Here is a 20,036-nt window from a genome sequence, read left to right as displayed (position 1 = left end):
TGGTGTTCCTTGCCTGGATGGCACCCGGGGTGGAGCGCCGATGCACCCCCCCCCCCCCCACTAAATTACAGCTTCCCCCCCTCCGGCGAAATGACACCCCCCCCCCAGGTGCACGCAGCTGGGGGGGGGGGGGGGGTGCCGCGGTGCGCGCCTGCTCCGAGTTCGCTAAACTTCTTTGCTTGTTCGCTACAGCTCCCTCTACCCCGGAACAGGACGCAACCTGTTCTGGGGCAGAGGGAGCTGCAGCGAACAAGCAAAGAAGTTTAGCGAACTCGGAGCAGGCGCGCACCGCAGCACCCCCCAGCGGCGTGCACCCGGGGCGGACCGCCCCCCCCCACCTTGGTACGCCATTGGAGCAAAGCCCAAGAACAGCAACGATAGAAATTCTGTGCGCCAAAACCCCTCCCATTCTAAGGGCTTGATGCCATCACCTTGTCCCATAATTCACAAAACACGATTAACTTTGGCTGTGTGCCATCTCCACATTACACAGCTTTTTTTAAAAATACCATTACAACATTTTATTACCCACCCAGGTTTCTGCCCCATTACCAGTTAGATCTTTAAAAGGAGGAAGAGGAATCAAACATATAAAAGGCGAGTGTCGTACTCACTCGCAAATGCGCAGTAGAGACTTCCCTCTCTGCCCCGCCCCTGCATCAATACGTGATGAGGGGGGCGGGACAGAGCGGGAAGTCTCTACTGCGCATGCCGCAGACGTACTCACAACCGCTCTGCCCTCCCCCCCCCCCCCCCAAGGTCCCTGCTACCGGCTCCCCCCACCCGGAGTCGCCGCCACCGCCGCCCCTCCACCCGGCCCGAGCACTGTCTTTCTTATTGAACTTACATCGCACCACGCAGACGCAGCAGGCACATCAGCAAAGCTGCCATCGGGACGGGCTTCCTTCTCTGCCTGCCGCGTTACGTCATACGAGGGCGGGACACAGGCAGAGAAGTAAGCCCGTCCCGATGGCAGCTTTGCTGATGTGCCTGCTGCGTCTGCGTGGTGCGATGTAAGTTCAATAACAGACAGTGCTCGGGCCGGGGGGGGGGGGCGGAGCAGCGGCAACCTCGGGGGGACCTCGGAACCCCCCCCCCCCATTCCAAAACTAGCCCGTTTACACGGGCTCAACGGCTAGTATTTGCATATTCCTCCGTAACGTTTATCAAAATGCACTAGGGATTGAAAACTCTCTTCAGGATTTACTCTTCAGAGATTAAATGCACTTCGTCTCCCCCTAAAAACACACAAAAATGTATTTTGAGGCAGTAAACGGGAAACAGGAATACACTGGAGTGCATTTCTTGCCTGGAAAATATACCACCAACTTCATTCCTGTGCACACCTCTCTCTCTCTTTCCTCCAGTCCTCATAACCTCTTACTTCACCCCCTACTTACCCTTTCTCCCCCCTCCTCACCCCTTCAGCTTTCTCTTCCCCTCTTTCTTCCTCACAAACCACTGCTACAGCCAACGTTATTCCTTCATTTGCTAGGCCCCAGTCGGAGCCAAAGATTCTGCTGACTCACCTAGAGAAAAAAAAAATCTACTCTCGCTAAGCACATTGCAGGTTATCTAGATTACAGAACCGCCCTCATTTATACACTTACTCTGCGTGCAAGTATCTAGAATACTCACACTTACACACATCAGTGTAACACCTACTTACATTAAGGGCTAGCAGAGTACCTAAGTGCTAGTCTACAAATAACCATTTACCTTACAGCTCATATTTACAAGGGGTTGTAAACACAGGGGCAGAAAATGGGCAGGGTTCCCACCCACGTGCCTTACAGAATATTATAAAATTGCAGAGTTTCCTGCCGCTAAGTCTATGGCTGGTGGAACTGCAGGTGTGTAAATGTTAGGAGAACTGATACCAGGTGCCCACATTCCATTATTGAACAGGCTCCTTGGGGTGCCAAAACGGAGGCGCCCAATTGCAGAATTGCCCCCGTTGAGTTTTCAAATCCTGACTATATATGTTCACCAAAGATTTTTCTAAGCTCAATTAGGTTCTTTCCATGTGGGAATTTCAGCAGGTCAGATTTTACAATCTGTTTCATCACCTCTGCTTATGTGAACAGCGCCATGATTTCTGCAGTGTCCACAGAGCAGACAGAGTTCCAGACATTGACCTCGTCTCCCAAGTCCACTTGGGGTTCTGGTCCAGCATGGACTCGGAGACTAGAACATGGTATAGTGAGCTACTAATACCAATCTCGTGCAAGGGAACTGGACACTCTAAACAAATCTTCAGCCTTATATCAGCCCCTACCTCCCCCCCCCCCCCCAATCTACCTAGGAGTGGAGGAGCCTAGTGGTTAGTGCAGTGGACTTTGATCCTGGGGAACTGAGTTCAATTCCCACTGCAGCTCCTTGTGACTTTGGGCAAGTCACTTAACCCTCCATTGCCCCTGGTACAAAATAAAGTCCCATTTCGGCCCTTATGACGTTCTTCCCTTCCACTCCTCCCCAGAGATTTTAATAATTACACACTCAATCATAATCATTCTAACAGCATTCCCCAGAACTGATCATCATACTTTTAAATATTAAACTTTGTGTGGGAGTATAAATTATATATAATTACACAGACATACACACACTAAGGTCAATTTCCAAAAGCCATTTACCGGAGTGAATGAGCTATTTAAAAAGTGCCCATGCTCCCCACAGACAAAATTATGCATTAATTGTTTTTTCAGTTACTGTCGCTGTCAGAACCCAGTGAACCTAGGACAGCTGCTCTTTACTGCCCCACACAACTGCCCAGTCTAGCTAATGGTTACACCTGCTCTGCACCAATACCATTTCTAAAACACACAATGGAGTCCTGATTCCTATTACCCCCTCGCCTCCCCGGAATTGACTAGCTGAACACAGAGCACCTGCCCCTTCCTCTCTACCCTACCTTCCCCCCAAACTGCCTCCCACTCAAACAACCCCCTTACTATCAGTCTGGACAAGGTAAACTAGGGGAACCTTCCAGTGTCCTCCCAAAAGAAACTGTAATGTGTTAAGCACCATATCCCATGCCCTCTCTGACAGAGACTGTATGTAAGCGTCCCACGTAAAGCAAAAATACACCTTCCCCTGACTGAGGATCCAGTTCTTTGGGTGGAGGAAGGAGGGAATAAAAGTTATAAGAACATTTTTACACTATCAGGCTCATTTTTGAAAGAGAAGGAGACCCATCTTTCGACACAAATCGGAAGATGGGCGTCCTTCTCCCAGGGTCGTCCAAATCAGTATAATCAAAACCCGATTTTGGACGTCCCCAACTGCTTTCCGTCGCAGGGACGGCCAAAGTTAAAAGAGGCATATCAGAGGCAGGATTTGGCCGTGCCTAACACATGGACATCCTCGACCCATAATGGAAAAAAAAAAAGGGCATCCCTGACTAACACTTGGCCGACTTTACCTGGTCATGTTTTTCTTTCGACCAAGGCACAAAAAGGTAGCCGTAATGACCAGATGACCACTGGAAAGAATCGGGGATGACCTCCCCTTACTCCCCCCAGTGGTCACTAACCCCCTCCAACCTTCAAAACACATCTTTAAAAATATTTTTGCCCAGCCTCAGATGTCATACTCAGGTCCATCACAGCAGTATGCAGGTCCCTGGAGCACTTTTAGTGGGTGCAGTACACTTCAGGCAGGCGGACCCAGGCCCATCCCCCTCCCCACGTTACGTTTGTGGAGGAAACAGCGAGCCCTCCAAAACCCACCACAAACCCACTGTACCCACATCTAGGTGCCCCCATTCACCCATAAGGGCTATGGTAGTGATGTACAGTTCTGGATAGTGGGTTTTAGGGGGCTCAGCAGACAAGCACACAAGGTAAGGGAGCTATGTTCCTGGGAGCATTTTATAAAGTCCACTGCAGTTCCCCCTAGGGTGCCCGGTTGGTGTCCTGGCATGTCAGGGGGACCAGTGCACTACAAATGCTGGCTCCTCCCACGACCAAAGGGCTTGCATTTGGTCGTTTCTGAGATGGGCGTCCTTGGTTTCCATTATCGCCGAAAATCAGAAACGACCAAGTCTAGGGACGACCATCTCTAAGGACGACCTAAATTTCAAGATTTGGGCGTCCCCGACCCTATTATCGAAATGAAAGATGGACGTCCATCTTGTTTTGATAATACGGGTTTCCCCGCCCCTCCATCGGGACTTTCTGCGAGGACGTCCTCAACAAAACATGTGCGTCCCTTTCGATTATGCCCCTCCACGTGACCTTGGTACACTCACTTACTCTATTTCACGGTATAGTTTTCACAAGGTTTTGCTGGTTACTGTATATTTATTTCAGTCTCTCAATAAAAAAATTTAAAAAAAAGATGTAAACTAGAACACACAATGGTACTTGAGATCTGCTTTGACCCCCATCTTGGTATCTCACAGTATCAAAGCCCAAGATGCTACTTCTACAGGCAGATACAAGCAAGTCAATGTACGCCCATGAGAAAACCTACAAAATGTGGATGCTTATGCCTGGTTTCTAAATGCTCTTTTTAATAAGTAGATGCAATTTTACCTTTGAAGAGGACAACTTTCAAAGCCAGGTGCATTAACTGTCTGAAAAAACTGCCCTCCCACAATCCAGCTGAAAGCAACGGACTAATTTTAGCTCCATTTGCAGGACGCCTTTCAGAGGATGTGTTTTGAGCAAGACTGAAAATAACAGGTAGGTTGTTATTTTCAAATCCACACAGATTATTTTCTATGAAAAATCCTTTCAACACTGGGTGCAATTTTCACAGGGAAAGTACGCACACACTTACCCTTTGCAATTTGGTGCAAAATTCACAGATACAAAGTGACTGCAGACTTCGCACAAAAGCAGATGGTTGCAAAATTGCTCCCTAAATCATAGTATGCCATCAATCAATACGGCAAATAAGAGGACAGTTCAACTGATCTTTTTAACCCTTAATTTGTATACAACTGTTAAATACAATGAACACAATGTATTAGCACTAAGAAGTGTCTCCCTCTTTCAATCTCCTGGTGAATGAACTACAGTACATAATATTCCAACCGGTGCATTATGGGCCATGCACTTTTGCACAATGTCACATTAGAAGAGGGTTCTTATACACCATAAGTACATAAGCATCGCCATGCTGGGACAGACCAAGGGTCCATCGAGCCCAGCACCCTGTCACTGACAGCGGCCAAAAGAACAAGCAATTTGTCCCGCCCATCCTAGAAATACTGTAGTCCCTCGTCCATTCAATAGCATTCTATGGCTTTTTCTTCCAGGAAGCCGTCCAACCCTTTTTTGAAGTCCGCTAAGTTAACCGCCTTAACCACCATCAGAATATAAGACGGGTATAAGTTGAATTACCTGTACAACATCAGCAGGTTTCTTGATATGCTCTTTGAAGACTAGCATTGTGGGAACATACATATTTATGTTATATTGACTGGTCATCTGCTCTGTCTCTCTTAGCCCTAGATTCACATATCCAAATGACAGATAATCTTTATAGGCAAATGCAGTCAGCTAAAGGAAAAAAAAAAACAGAACAGGTTTAAAGTCACGTATAACAATCAGAGTTGTTAAATGGTCTTTTTCTACTACGTGTGCATTTCACTGGCTGGCACAAGCCAAATCAAGAGGGGAAGGGAACTTAATCCTCACTGTTGGATTCCTAAGGTATGTCCTTGGCCTTCATTTCATCTACTTCAGTGAGGTCAGCAGTTTCATTTCTTAAGCTTGATCACTGGGATGATTGCAAAACTTGATTACAAGACCCAGAAGGAAGCCAAGTGTGTCTGACTAAGAAACACCATCAAAGATGGCAAGGCCTGAAATGACCAACTAGCGGTAGCAGCCCATCACCTAAGGCAGATTTAGGGCATGCATGGAAAGATACAGAGGGGAGTAGGTTGAAGAGGTTAAGAATCAGGTAAAACACATAGTGGTACTCAGTTGCATGCTGGAACTTAGTTTTGGACAAAGCTACACAGAAGGCAAAAGTAGAGACTAATAGACGATTCACCACTGGAGACGTGAGTCCAAACTATCTGATAGTTTGTATCCAGCATATTCTGTTTGGTGCTACGTGATCAGTGAGTTGACAACACATATACAAGTAGGACTCTTCGTTTTGCATTCATTACTTGGTGTATTTATTGACCCCTGATGCAGACGCTTTTTAGCGTCGAAACACGGCCTGTGTCGGGTCGTTATCTCTGATATAATAAAGACTGTTGGACTCACGTCTCCAGTGGTGAATCGTCTATTAGTCTCTACTTTTGCCTTCTGTGATTCGTCATCGTAGAGAACTTTTCCTGTTCTATATTTTGGATTTTGGACAAAGCTACACCAGGCACACTAGATAGGCCATTTTGTTTTTTATCTACCACTAGTAAAAAAGCCCCGTTTCTGATGCAAATGAAACAGGGGCTAGCAAGGTTTTCTTCTGTGTGCATGTGGGAGTGTGTGTGTCCCTGCCCTCTGCCCTCTCTCCCTTCCCCTGTGTTGTCTGTCCTCTCTGTCCCCTCCCCCCTCGGAGTCGAGTCCTTCAGTGTTAAGTTTCCTGCTGTGTTTGTTACAAAGATAGTGAGGGCTTCTGCCCTCTCTCCCCTCCCCCCTCTGAGTCCTTCACTGTTACAGAGAGAGCGATTTGATTTCGTGCTTTGCTGTGTTTTCCTTCACTGTTTGTGCTACAGAGAGAGCGAGGGCGGGGCAGACACTCATGGGGAAACCGGATCTCTCTCCCCTTCACACTTCCGGCTGGAGGCTTCATTTAGAACATTGGTGGTGCCTTTTATATAGAGAGATTATTTACTGTATCGGATTATTGGATCAATGTATTGTGTGGTAAAATAAGCTGATAGAAAATTAAACCTGGGCATCTACATGAAACGTTAACATTGCCCTCCACCAATCTCAGTTTAATTTTTAAAGGAAGCCGTATTCAAGGGTACAGCTCAACATAGGAAGGAAATTAATTAAGGGCTTATTCCAACTTAAAATACAACCCCCTTCCCCCTGATCCTTTTTCAGTTGTAAAAGAAAAGATAGGGCAACATTCTATGTGACTGAAAAGGACGTTTAGGACCAACTTAGAGTCTTCCTCATCGGGAAGGACAGGATAGAGTGTAGCCAGGAAGATTTCTAGTCTCAGAACCCATCAATAAGCAAATAACTTGCTAATCTACCTTGTACAGCAGCGGCACCAGTGGCACCTGATCAAAAAGCAGCACATGGGGTTTGTTCTCCTTCTGCCAGCCAGACAGGAAATGGATATAATTTTTATCTGTGATCTTGAAAACAAAAATTTTAAAGAGCCTCAGTTTTTGTTTCATAAGACAGAATGATGCAGAATATATTTAGACACAGTTCTTCAGCCCGTCCATTGCTAACAGCCCTCGTATACCTTCTCTATGAGATTTCCAGGGATAAGACCCTCCACAAAATGTCGCAGATTCTCCCGAATAACGGCATTGTGAAAGAAGGAGATTTTGCCATTTATGACTCCTAGGATAGAGGGTGTGCTGTGAGCGCCCAGGTGATGTGCCAGGCGACGTTCATACCCAGCATGGACAACCCCAATTCCAACGCCTGAAAGACAAGGACAAAAACATCAGAACCAAGCATGCGCATTGCTATCATCGTTTTCATGGGAACGTAGCAAAAGTCAAACAGGGAAGTAGCTGCACCCTTAGTAACACAGTAAATGACGGCAGATAAAGGTCTGTACGGTCCATCCAGTCTGCCCAAAACTAAGCCAGTGCGAGTTACGCCCATTTATGCCCTGTTTAAAGTGCTAAAGTTATTTGTTTTGCTTCTGCTGCTTCCTCTCTTTCTATACTGGGATCCTCGGTGCTTATCCTATAGATTTTTTCATTCCACTATTGTTTCTGCCATTTTCAGGTCTGTGCCCTGAAAATCAAGGTAAGATACACAAAAAGTAGCACATATGAGTTTATCTTGTTGGGCAGACGGATGGACCATGCAGGTCTTTTTCTGCCATCATCTACTATGTTACTATGAGGCTTATTTTCGAAAGAGAAAAACGCCCAAATTCCGACCTAAATCGGGAGATGGACGTCTTTCTCTTGTGGGTGCCCAAATCGGTATAATCGAAAGCCGATTTTGGGCGTTTCCAACTGCACTCCGTCACGGGAACGCATAAAGTTGACGGGGGCGTGTCAGAGGCGTGGTGAAGGCGGGACTGAGGCGTGGTTATCGGCTGAGCAGAGATGTGCGTGCTCGGCCGATAATTGAAAAAAGAAGGGCGTTTTCAGAGAGAATTTAGGTCACTTTTGTTGGACCCGTTTTTTTCACGAACAGGTCCCAAAAAAGTGCCCTAAATGGCCAGATGACCACCGGAGGGAACCGGGGATGACCTCCCCTGACTCCCCCAGTGGTCACTAACCCCCTCCCACCAAAAAAAACCGAATGTTAAACACTTTTTTCCCCAACTTGTAAGCCAGCCTCAAATGTCATCCCCAGCTCCATGACAGCAGTATGCAGGTCCCCGAAGTAATTTTAGTTTAGTTAGTGCTGTGCGGGACCCATCCAGAGAGGAAAAATCGGAAGAAAAAAAAAAAAAAACAAGCAAGTGCAGTCAGGGACGTCTAAATTACCAGGATAGTAAAAGGGGGAATCGAACCAGCAACCTTCTGATTACAAGCTCAGTGCTCTTGCCAGTGAACCACATTATTCAGGTGCTTAGATGTCCTTCCCTTTCCATTAAGTCCCTCCAAGTTTCTGTCAGCCAATCACCGCTGTTTAGCTGACACAGATGTCAGCTAAATGAGCTGTGATTGGCTGACAGAAACTTGGAGGGACTTAATGGAAGGGGAAGGACGTCTAATCAGTGGTGCACTGGCTAGAGCACTGAGCTTGTAATCAAAAGGTTGCTGGTTCAATTCCCCCTTTTACTATCTTTTAATTTGGACGTCCCTGACTGCGCTTGCTTGCTTGGTTTTTTTTTCTTCCGATTTTTCCTCTCTGCATGGGTCCCGCGCAGCACCAACTAAAGTAAAATTGCTCTGGGGACCTGCATACTACTGTCATGGAGCTAGGTATGATATTTGAGGCTGGCATAGAGGCATCTCAGAGGGACCAGTGCACTATGAATGCTGGCCCCTCCCATGACCAAATGCCTTGGATTTGGTCGTTTTTGAGCTGGGACGCTTCGGTTTCGATTATCGCTAAAAAACAAAAACGCCCAGCTCAAAAAACGCCCTAATCCAATGTATTTTTGAAAAAAAAGATGGACGTCCATTTTTTTCGAAAATACAGTTCGGCCCGCCCCTTCACGGACCCGTTCTCGGAGATGGACGTTTTTACAAATGGGCGTTCGCGTTCGATTATGCCCCTCTATGTTTCTGTTCCCATCACCTCCCCTGGGAGGGTATTCCAGCCATCTGCCATCTTCGCCATAAAATTGTATTTCCTGATGTTACTGCTAAATCTACCTTCCTGCAACCTCAGTTCATGCCTTCTTAGTTGTATCACTTCTCCATCTTGATAAAAGATTTGTTTGTATATTAATACCTTTCAAGAACTTAAATGTCTGTATCGTAACCCCCCCGTCCCTCCTTTCCTCTACCGTATATATATTCAAGTTTCTTCTCATATGTGTTTTCGGTGCAGACCCCATAACATTTTTGCTGTTTCCATTGGAGGTGAAGTTGTTAATAATCAGAATCAGCAGGGTTCAGAAGCAACATGACCTGCCAGACTAAACTTGACAGGTTTGAGAGTTTTATCACCAAAGATGGCACGGGGAAAAAACGCCGATGTTACTCATCTGGATTTTAAGAAAGTCGAAACTGAATACACCTTTAAAAGGCTGATTTTAAAAACTGAGGAAAACGGGATTTAAAGATAAAAATCATGTGAGTGTCTGAAGGGGAAGCACCACTGAGTCCTACTGAAAGGCACTGGTACAGATTGTAACTGGAGTAAAGTAGGAAGTGGAGTTCCACAGGGGTGAATAACTGGATCATTGTTATTCAATGGCTTTATCCTATTGCAAAGTTTGCAGATTACACTAAACTTTTGTTTCTCATTATAAAACACAAAGATTTTACAGATTTTATACGTGGATAGATATATCTTAACCAACTGAAGAGAAGTGGCAGCTGAGATTTAAATAAGATATGCAAATCAATTTATACGTTTTCCAGCAGTCAGTGAACATATAACTTCACTGTCCGTATATTTTTGAGGAATATGGATAGTTTTGGGCCCAATACAATCCATATACCTCTCGCAGCAGCCAATTTCTTAGGGAAGCCACAAGGGGCAGTAGCGAGGGGGCTTCGCTCCTGCCCCCCCGATGACCCCTTGGACCACCAGGGACATCAGGTAGGCCCAGGAGGCTTACAAAAAGAAAAACAAGGGTTATGTGGGTGCCAGCCAATATTCAGTGCTGGCACCCACATAGCGAAGAGGGCAAAATTAGGACAGTTTCAGTGTTTTCCTAAATTCTCCCACTTAACTATACGGGTGCTGGCACTGAATACTGCCAGCACCGACCCCTGACCTGCCCGTTTTTTTTTATGGGTAGTTAAGAGGCAAGATTCAGTGGCACCGCCTGGTTTAGTGCCACTGAATATTGAGGGTTAGGCAACCACAGGCGACTTAAGCAGGCAGGAGCCCCTCCCGTCCGCTTAATTTGCTTTGAATATCAGGTCCACTGTCTTTATTTTTATTGCTTGTATGTGATGTGACAGAAACCCGCGAAGCATCCACAGATTATTATGATGGGACCCAGACAAATCTTTTGATGAAGAAGTTTCAAGCTAAGTACTGTTTGAATGAGATGTAGATGCTACGAACTGTCTTTTAAAAAATACTCATAATTTTTGCCCTTTTTATTAAAATACAAATTCAAATTTAATTTTGGAAGGTTTTTCAGCCAGTGGCATAAATATCCTGTATGCCAGCGTTTTAATACCGCTGGCAGGAAATCGGAGGCTTTTTCCTTCCAATTAAAAAATTATTTTTGAAGAGACATTTGCGGCTTTGCATAGTCTTAATAATGGAGTTGGGTAAGGGAAAGGGGACTTGATATACCGCCTTTCTGAGGTTTTTGCAACTACACTCAAAGTGGTTCACATATATTCAGGTACTTATTTTGTACCAGGGGCAAAGGAGGGTCAAGTGAGTTGCCCAGAGTCACAAGCAACTGCAGTGGGAATCAAACTCAGTTCCCCAGGATCAAAGTCCAGGATCAAAGCGTATGGTTCGGAATAAGGTATCTTGCAAAGATATCGCCCAAACAGGGAAGACAGGGTTTCTTGATAGTGAGGTTGCAAAAGATACTGTAGTGGATTCAAAGTCCTTAAATACAAATAATAAAAATCAGACAACAAATAGTAAAATAATAAATAAATAAAATAGTTCAACATGATGTGATAAGGAATAACAAGTCTAGCTTGAAGTGTCTATATGCAAATGCTAGGAGCCTAAGACATAAGATGGGAGAATTGGAATATATTGCACTGAATGAAGAAATAGACATAATAGGCATCTCTGAGACCTGGTGGAAGGAGGATAACCAGGTGGACACTGTCATACCGGGGTACAAATTATATCGTAGTGATAGGGTGGACCGGATTGGGGGAGGAGTAGCATTGTACGTTAACGAGAGGCTTGATCAAATAGATTGAAAATTCTGCAGGAAACAAAAGACCTCTTGGAATCATTGTGGATCGAAATTCCATGTGCAAAGGGGAAAAGGACGGTGATAGGGGTGTACCACCGTCCGCCAGACCAGGATGAGCAGACGGACGCAGTCATGTTAAAGGAAATTAGGGAGGCAAATAAATTAGGCAACGCAATAATAATGGGTGATTTTAATTACCACTTGCAGCAAAATTCTACTGCAATATAACCCAGTATTGGAGGTGTATAATCACTAGTATTCATGAAATGTGGAGAAAAAAAGACTTCAGAAACCATGGAGAATACTCATTATGCAGGAACAACCTTTCAATTTTTAGAGTACTCCTTCAATCACTAGTCTTCACAAAAAAAACTCCACTCTTCTTATTCATGTAATACATGCACATACACCTTCCGCAATACTCAATGGTAGAGGCTTATACAAGCATTATGCATCCGGTGAAATAATTGTTACTTAACTTAAATGCTCTTGTTGCTGTCAGTCCGTACTGTCTTCCACAGCATACGGTACTCATGAAGCCCAACAGGATGGCACAGTTATTCAAAGCAGTCAAATCGAAGATTGTGAAAAACTACAAGAGGACCTTACAAGACTGGGAGACTGGGCGTCTAAATGGCAGATGACGTTTAATGTGAACAAGTGCAAAGTGATGCATGTGGGAAAGAGGAACCCAAACTATAACTACGTCATGCACGGTTCAGCGTTGGGAGTCACGGACCGAGAAAGGGATCTAGGTGTCATCGTAGATGATACGTTGAAAACTTCTGCTCAATGTGCTGCTGCGGCTAGGAAAGCAAATAGAATGTGGGGTATCATTAGGAAAGGGATTGAAAACACAAATATTATTCTGCCATTATATCGCTCCATGGTGTGACCGCACCTTGAGTATTGTGTTCAATTCTGGTCGCCACACCTCAAAAAAGACATAGTGGAATTGGAAAAGGTGCAGAGAAGGGCGACAAAGATGATACAGGGGATGGGACGACTTCCCTATCAGGATAGGCTGAAGAGGCTGGGGCTCTTCAGCCTGGAGAAAAGGCGGCTGAGGGGAGATATGATAGAGGTCTATAAGATAACTAGTGGAATGGAACAGGTCGACGTACAGCGTCTGTTTACGCTTTCCAAAAATACTAGGACAAGGGGACATGCGATGAAGCTGCAGTGTGGTAAATTTAAAACGAATCGGAGGAAATGTTTCTTCACTCAACAAGTAGTTAAACTCTGGAATTCGCTGCCAGAAAAGGTGGTTAACAGCGGACTTCAAAAAAGGATTGGACGGCTTCCTGGAGGAAAAAGCCATAGAATGTTAATGAATGGATGAGGGAATAATACAGTATTTCTAGGATGGGCAGAACAAATTGCTTGTTCTTTTGGCCGCTGTCGGTGACAGTGTGCTGGGCTCGATGGACCCTTCCTTGGTCTGTCCTAGCATGGCAATGCTTATGTACTTATGCACTAACCACTAGGCTACTCCTCCACTCCTTGGTTTGGGCTTAGAAACTCGAGCAGTAACATTTTCTTTCCTTACCAAGTCCTTCCAGCTCCTGTACAACCTCCTTCCACACAGGTTCAATGTGGATGCAGCTGAAACACCAGTCCGAGGTAATCTTAATGAGGTAAGGTTTGTGGAAGCTGTCCGGTACCACTTCGTTAATGTAATGGGAGAAATGCAGGAGGTACTTCTCATCTGTGGAGTCTCTTCTTTCCGAGTTAAAGGGGAAATGAAAGAAAGATTCATCAAAGTAAAAGTTCTCGTGGAAGTGTCGGAAGGGATGGTGCTGCTGCTGAGGATAACCCTGGTTCTCACCCACATCTCCATATCGGTCAAAGTTGGATCTTTTCTCTTCACTGGAAAGAATCTGAGAGTAAACAAATTAAGTGACAGTCAATGACAGGAGGGGGTGTTCTTCGATACTGTAAGTCAAATACTCTTGTTATTGTTATTCTGAGTTTCTTGTAAAAAGCACATCACTGAAAGAACCCCACAGAAATAAAGACAAATGAAGCACAGAAACAGGACCCAGAGACTGGCGTACATGTCCATGCAAGTTATAGTGCATAAAACCTACAAACTGTGCAAGAATGAATATGCAGAGAGCACGTTGTACATCTAACTCGAGATCTGTGGTTTTGCACATTTCGCCAGAGGTCCTCAAGCTCAGCCATGTCTACTTTCTATGGCTATTTTGTAAGCTCCAAAATGTTAGCTGAACTGGTATCAGTTAAATGTGACCCATTCCAGACAAATCACACTGCTGAGTCAACTGAGCTTATTCAAGCAATCATGACATGGTTGTGTTGAGTGCCATTTTACATAATACCAGCAGGGAAATCCATAATACACCCAAAGAAAACAGAAAGGACTTGTGAAGTGTGACAGACGGAAAGACAGGGTGGAACACGTACAAACAATGGTAATACAATACCTCATATGCTTTGCTGACTTGTATAAACTTATCTTCAGCCCCAGGATTCTTATTTTTATCTGGATGCCTGAAACACAAGTGAAACGAGACTGTTACTCATATACTTAAAAAAAAATATGTATGACTTCTAACAGAAGGGCATTAACAGGTCAATGTTGAGCCACCACAACTGATTAAATGATGTCAGCTGACTGGACGGACATCTGAGCTAAGAACTCTGTTCTGCCACCCTGATAAAGTAATTCACTGCCATCCAAATGCCAAACAGTTGCATTCCCCATGAGATCAGAAAGAATGGGGAAAGCAAAAGAGCCGCCAGTCTGGAATAGGAGCATAGGAATTAAAAGAAGCAAGGCTAGGTGAAGTAGACATTGGGACTGGAGGAGAGATCCAGGATGCGAGACAGGTGACTGAAATGGCAAAAATAAAATACCCAATGGCCATTTCTATCAGCAACACGAAACACATACAATCCTTGATATGACTCTCTGGAAGGTCCTTTCAAACACCCTATTAGATGTCATCTTTACATAGGGAATATTTAGAGACTTTCTGGTCAATCTGGGTACAGTAAATACTACAGCTTGAAAGTATAAACTTCTCACAGAGTTGCTTTTATCTGAACTCAATCTGATCATTCTTACAGTAGTAAAATAGTCCAAAAGGTTAGCCTCCCCTTATGTTTCTACAAGCGAGGATGATAGTATTACAGCAGCAGCTTCTAAACCCCCCGTGGAACACACTTACCATTCCCTGGCCAGTTTCTTATAAGCCTTTTTTATGTCCACCTGGCTGGCTGTCTTGCTGACACCAAGGACTCTGTAGGGATCAAAGTCTGCCGCAGACAACATTTTCAGAACCAGAACCAAAACAACTAAAAGTTGCCAAGAGAGCCGTAGATTCTGTAGCCCCATGATCTTGTTTCTGAAAGTGGAAAGATTAAACAAGCAGTGAATAAACGCAGTTCTGAAATCCTACCACCTACTTCCATAAATCACTGCAACCAAAACCTCAAAGTGCAACTCTGGCTTGCTGTTTTGGCCATTAACTAGCTACTGACCCGAGTGCCACTATTAGTCCGTAGACTGCGAGACAAGAATCAATGAAAAACAGCAGAAGTCAAGAAATGTGTACAGATTTGTGACAGGAGCAGGCAACAGGGACAAAGAAATATTTGTCCAAGACTCACTTGCTGAGGAAGAAATGCATTTACCACTCAATGATTCCTTCCTCATCAACTGTGCTTCTTGGAAACTTTCATTCATCCCTTATTTCTAGCCAACATGCATTTTTTTTTTCTTCTTATACCATTTCTTCTTTGCAGTGGTGATTTTCCTTCTCACCACTGGTTATGATGCCTTACAGCATAATCTTACCTTGTCCATTTCTGCTTTCATGGCGGTACACCAGCATTTCTTCCGGGAACAAACATTCAGTGCTTTCTAATCCTACCTTTCCCTAATTAAACAGGCAAAAAAGCCAAGAATGTCAACTGGAGTGAAACACTCAGTCCATGTGCTGCTTAAACAGGCCTTGCTCATAGCCAAGAGACTTTAAATACACAAGAGAGAACCGCTCACCCCACAATAGCTGTCTGTCCTTTGTAGCCAAAGTGGGGCCCCCACACACACTTTTAAAAGCTGGGAATTGGGAGTCACACCCACTTGCTCCTGCCACTAGCACCACCATCTGGCAAAATGGTAGAGGGGTCAGTCTACAACATAAGACACTGCACTTACTGCATCAAGGCCTAAGTGTGCAGGGATTTCACCCTCCATTTGGATGCTCCAACTCAACTGCATTTTTACTAGTAACTGCATTTGTTAGGGGGTCATGGACTTGACATACTGCCTTTCTGTGGTACAGCTGTGGTTTACATATTCTATGCAGGTAATTCTCTGTCAGTACTGGGCTCACAATCTAGGTTTTTGTATCTGAGGCAATGGAGGGTTAAGTGACTTGCCCAGGGTCACAAGCAGCTGTAGCGGGAATTGAACGCAGCTCCATTGCACTAACCATTATGCTACTCCTTCTAGAATCCCCTTTCCAAGGTTCAGTGCAGTTTACATAATAATTGTTACAAAGCAGATGTTGTTAAAGTGTATGCATGAGACAAAATAACCTAACAGCGACTCTAGTTAGCAATTCTGATGTAAAACCTTGTAAGATTTGAAAAACAAAACAGGCAGCTTTAAACCGGATTCTTTCTGATATGGGACACAAGTTTGATAAGATAAGAAGCAACACTAATATTCAATTTGAATATTAATCTGGCAGCTGTGTTCTGTATGATCTGCAATTTTTTCTGATAAGACACTTAATACCAAAAAATAAAACATAACAGTAATCTAGGTGTGGTAGGATTAACATTTGAACTAACAGTGCAAAGACTTTTTGGTCAAAGAAAGATCTGACTAGATGTGGCTGTCTCATTTTGAACAGAGATTTCTTCCATAGCTGGTTAACGTGTGAGGGGGTTAGAGGTTACTATGAGATGTATTTTCAAAGCACTGAGACTCACAAAGTTACAGCGATTACTATGGAACTTTGTAAGTCTAAGTGCTTTGAAATGAGCCCCAATGTCTCCAAGGTACTAGGAATTTATTTGGATACTTCCTTATCTTTGAAACCCCAGATTAATGCTGTAGTTAAAATTCTCTTTTTATATTTAAATCTTTTTATTCAAAACAATATCTTCAATTACTGTTACAATTTGCAATTCTAATTAGAAAACTTAACATGTCTTCAATTCAACTTTTTCCAACATATAAATTCACGAAAACAGATTTCAAACATTTCCCCCCCCCCCCCCCCTTTTTTTCTTCTAACATTAGGGGCAAGAAATCAGAAAGGCATGGCACATTTCAACAGGATTGTCTAGAGGCATTAACTATTAAGGAAACTGCTCCTAGCCGCTGGCTGTAGCGTGTCCCAAAAGCGACTCCACACCGCTTGCAAATGTCTGCCCTCTGTTGTTTCAAAGTCCTTAATCCCTCGTCTCTCCAACTTTAGTCTCTCAGTCATTTGTACCCTCCACTGTGCCACACACTTTTCTATTTTGGTCCAGTCAACAGTTCTTTCTTATTTGAATTATTGCAATGGTCTTTATTGTCTTTTTACTAGTTCACTCACTCTCTAGATTACAAGTTTTACAAAATACAGCAGCTAAAGATTTGGGGGGGAAAAAGGTCTGACCATGCTACTAGTTCTCCGGTTAAATTGCATTGGCTGCCTATGAATGCTCATATTTCCATGTTAGGTGTATAAAATGTTTGAAGGTACATGTCCAGAATATTTATTTTCTTTCCCACGGTCTCCTACTTCTTCTCAAGCAGGGGTGGGGGGGTTCATTTTCCCTCATTTTCTGAGGTTAAATGAAAAAAATCTTAACAGACATCATCTTCTTATCAAGCAGTCCATATTTGGTGCTCTTTGCCTAGTGAATTCAGGACTATGCCCTCCTATCTCTTCACAAAAGTGTAAAGACTGTTTCAGAAATATTTAACCATATAAATCAATGGGGGGGTTTTTTCTCTTTTGTTATCCGCTTTGAACCTAAATTATGGGAGTTGATAGACAATAAGCATCATATATCAATAACTCCATGCATTTTCTTACCTCCCTTCCAGCTCTAGTCCCTTCAGGTCCACTTGCTTGTAATAACCTAGGATTACCAGACAGTCAAAAAAATGAGGCAAGCAATTTCCATATATAAAAAAAAAAAAAAACTATAACGTAAAGTACAAATTAAGTGAAATCATGTTGATTCCCTTCCCCCTTGAACAGAAGGCACAACACAATGAACAACTGATGTGAGAATCTCACTTAAATGAACCGCTGCCAACTCTCAGAAAAGGAGTAACCCCCTTACTCCCCCGCCCCTTCGCTACAGGTGGGCAAGAGTCAATGTGCTAAGCAAGAGAAGGCTAAGATACCAGCTCATTTTCAAAGCCTTCCAAAGTTCCATAGGTTTCTATGGAACTTTGGAAGGCTAAGTGCTTTGAAAATATGCCTCAATTTAGGAAGCAAATCTAGCCGCACAAATTTATTAACATAGAAAAAAGGGGCCTGGATCCATCACTAATAATAATAATAAACAGTTTCCCATTATTTTTGCATCTCTGATTTCATTTACTGCCTTTGTTACTTCAATTCCCTATATATATCTCCTTTGCCTCCTTATCCCTCAGCTATTTCACATTTTCTTATTTCCTTGCTTTTCTATGTTCTCTCCCCCCCCCCCCCCCCCAAATATAGCTGCACAAAAAGGGGCCTGGATCCATCACTAATAATAATAATAAACAGTTTGCCATTATTTTTGCATCTCTGATTTCATTTACTGCCTTTGTTACTTCAATTCCCTATAATCCTTTGCCTCCTCATCCCTCAGCTATTTCACATTTTATTTCCTTTCTTTTCTTTGTTCTCTCCCCCCCCCCCCCCCCCAATATAGCTGCACGAAAAGGGGCCTGGATCCATCACTAATAATAATAAACAGTTTACCATTATTTTTGCATCTCTGATTTCATTTACTGCCTTTGTTACTTCAATTCCCTATAATCCTTTGCCTCCTCATCCCTCAGCTATTTCACATTTTATTTCCTTGCTTTTCTATGTTCTCTCCCCCCCCCCCCCCCCCCCCCAATATAGCTGCACGAAAAGGGGCCTGGATCCATCACTAATAATAATAAACAGTTTGCCATTATTTTTGCATCTCTGATTTCATTTACTGCCTTTGTTATTTCAATTCCCTACATAGTTGTCCTTTGCCTCCTCTTCCCTCAGCTATTTCACGTTTATTTCCTTGCTCTCCCCTCATACACACCCCCCCCCCCCCCCCCCCCCCCGTTTCTTCTTCAAATGTCACCGTCTCCTCCAGGCCACCATCTCTCTCCCTCACCTCCATCGGCCCTGCAAGAAGGGTGAAGATGAAAGAACGGCGGGACCGGGTACAAATAAACCAGCGACTACCTCTCGTCCCCCCTCCCCCCAACGCAGCCACTCTCCTTCCTTCCTTCCTTCTCCCTCGCCTCGCTCCATCTACCCCAGGAGCAGTAGCCTTCTCTTGCTCGGAGCCATCTCTCACCTTCCCCGCTGTCCCGGCACTGGCACTTCCCTCTCTCGCTCTTCTCGCGAGACTTGCCTACTTCCGGCAGCGGCGCGAGACCTGAGTGAGCGGCTGGGACGGGAGCCGAAGAGGCTCAAATCGCTTTACTGAATGCGCGTGTGCGGATAAAGAAAGCTGCACCGGACACACACATCTGTTTGAAATGGGACGTACGACAAGAGTCTTATAATCTCTGCACTGCTTGTTACACTACTACTATCATGTTTTTTTCATTACAATCTTACCCAAGATCCTTCCGTAATACTAAATGTCTATTTTCTTGTCTATTTCCATCATTCATGATGTATTGGAAGCCACATTGAGCCTGCAAAGAGGTGGGAAAATGTGGGATACAAATGCAATAAATAAGTAAAATAAATAAGGCGATAAAACACTGGATAAAAAGAAACAAATGCATTTAAAGAAAGGTGGTGTATCGAATCCATTAAAAAAAAACCTCTCTCCATTTAATGCCTGAAAAAAAAATACAAGAAATGCATGTTTTCGATTTTTGTTTGTACGTTTGATATCTGATCATTCTCATTTTCAGTTTCTTCCCTTCATCCCCTGCAGCTATCTCTGACCTTACAACTCCGTCTCCCTCCCTGCATGTTCTATGTCAAAAATCAAGACAGGAGGAGACTGATCTGGAGCAGGGGGAACTTTAAGGAGAAAGATTCAAATAACTTTATTGACAACTTTTACATATGTAGCAAAACTTAAAAACTTAAACAAACAAACATCGAAACTGTTAAAGAATGAGGAAAAAAAAGACAAGGGGGAGGGCGGGATCTGTCACCCTGGTAACCACAAAGACCAATGGCAGAAAGAGCAGACTGAGT

At 44.0% G+C, this 20,036-nt stretch overlaps 1 protein-coding gene across 1 annotated transcript in view; it reads right to left on the bottom strand.

The window, feature by feature from the left end:
- DNAJC16 (DnaJ heat shock protein family (Hsp40) member C16) overlaps positions 1-19,213 on the bottom strand; it is a 34,862-nt gene extending 15,649 nt beyond the window's left edge. Inside the window, 8 exon segments of the mRNA XM_030185897.1 lie at positions 5,352-5,510; positions 7,175-7,279; positions 7,393-7,577; positions 13,190-13,520; positions 14,088-14,154; positions 14,835-15,011; positions 17,706-17,751; positions 19,174-19,213. Of these exon segments, the coding sequence (XP_030041757.1) occupies positions 5,352-5,510; positions 7,175-7,279; positions 7,393-7,577; positions 13,190-13,520; positions 14,088-14,154; positions 14,835-15,001 (1,014 nt within the window). The 5' untranslated portion in view covers positions 15,002-15,011; positions 17,706-17,751; positions 19,174-19,213.
- Positions 19,214-20,036: the final 823 nt, after the last annotated feature.

This window comes from Microcaecilia unicolor, chromosome 13 (assembly GCF_901765095.1).
Source record: "Microcaecilia unicolor chromosome 13, aMicUni1.1, whole genome shotgun sequence".
In the NCBI taxonomy this organism is placed as follows: domain Eukaryota; kingdom Metazoa; phylum Chordata; class Amphibia; order Gymnophiona; family Siphonopidae; genus Microcaecilia; species Microcaecilia unicolor.
Note: the sequence above shows the minus strand (reverse complement) of the source record. Positions and strands in the feature narration are given on the sequence as shown.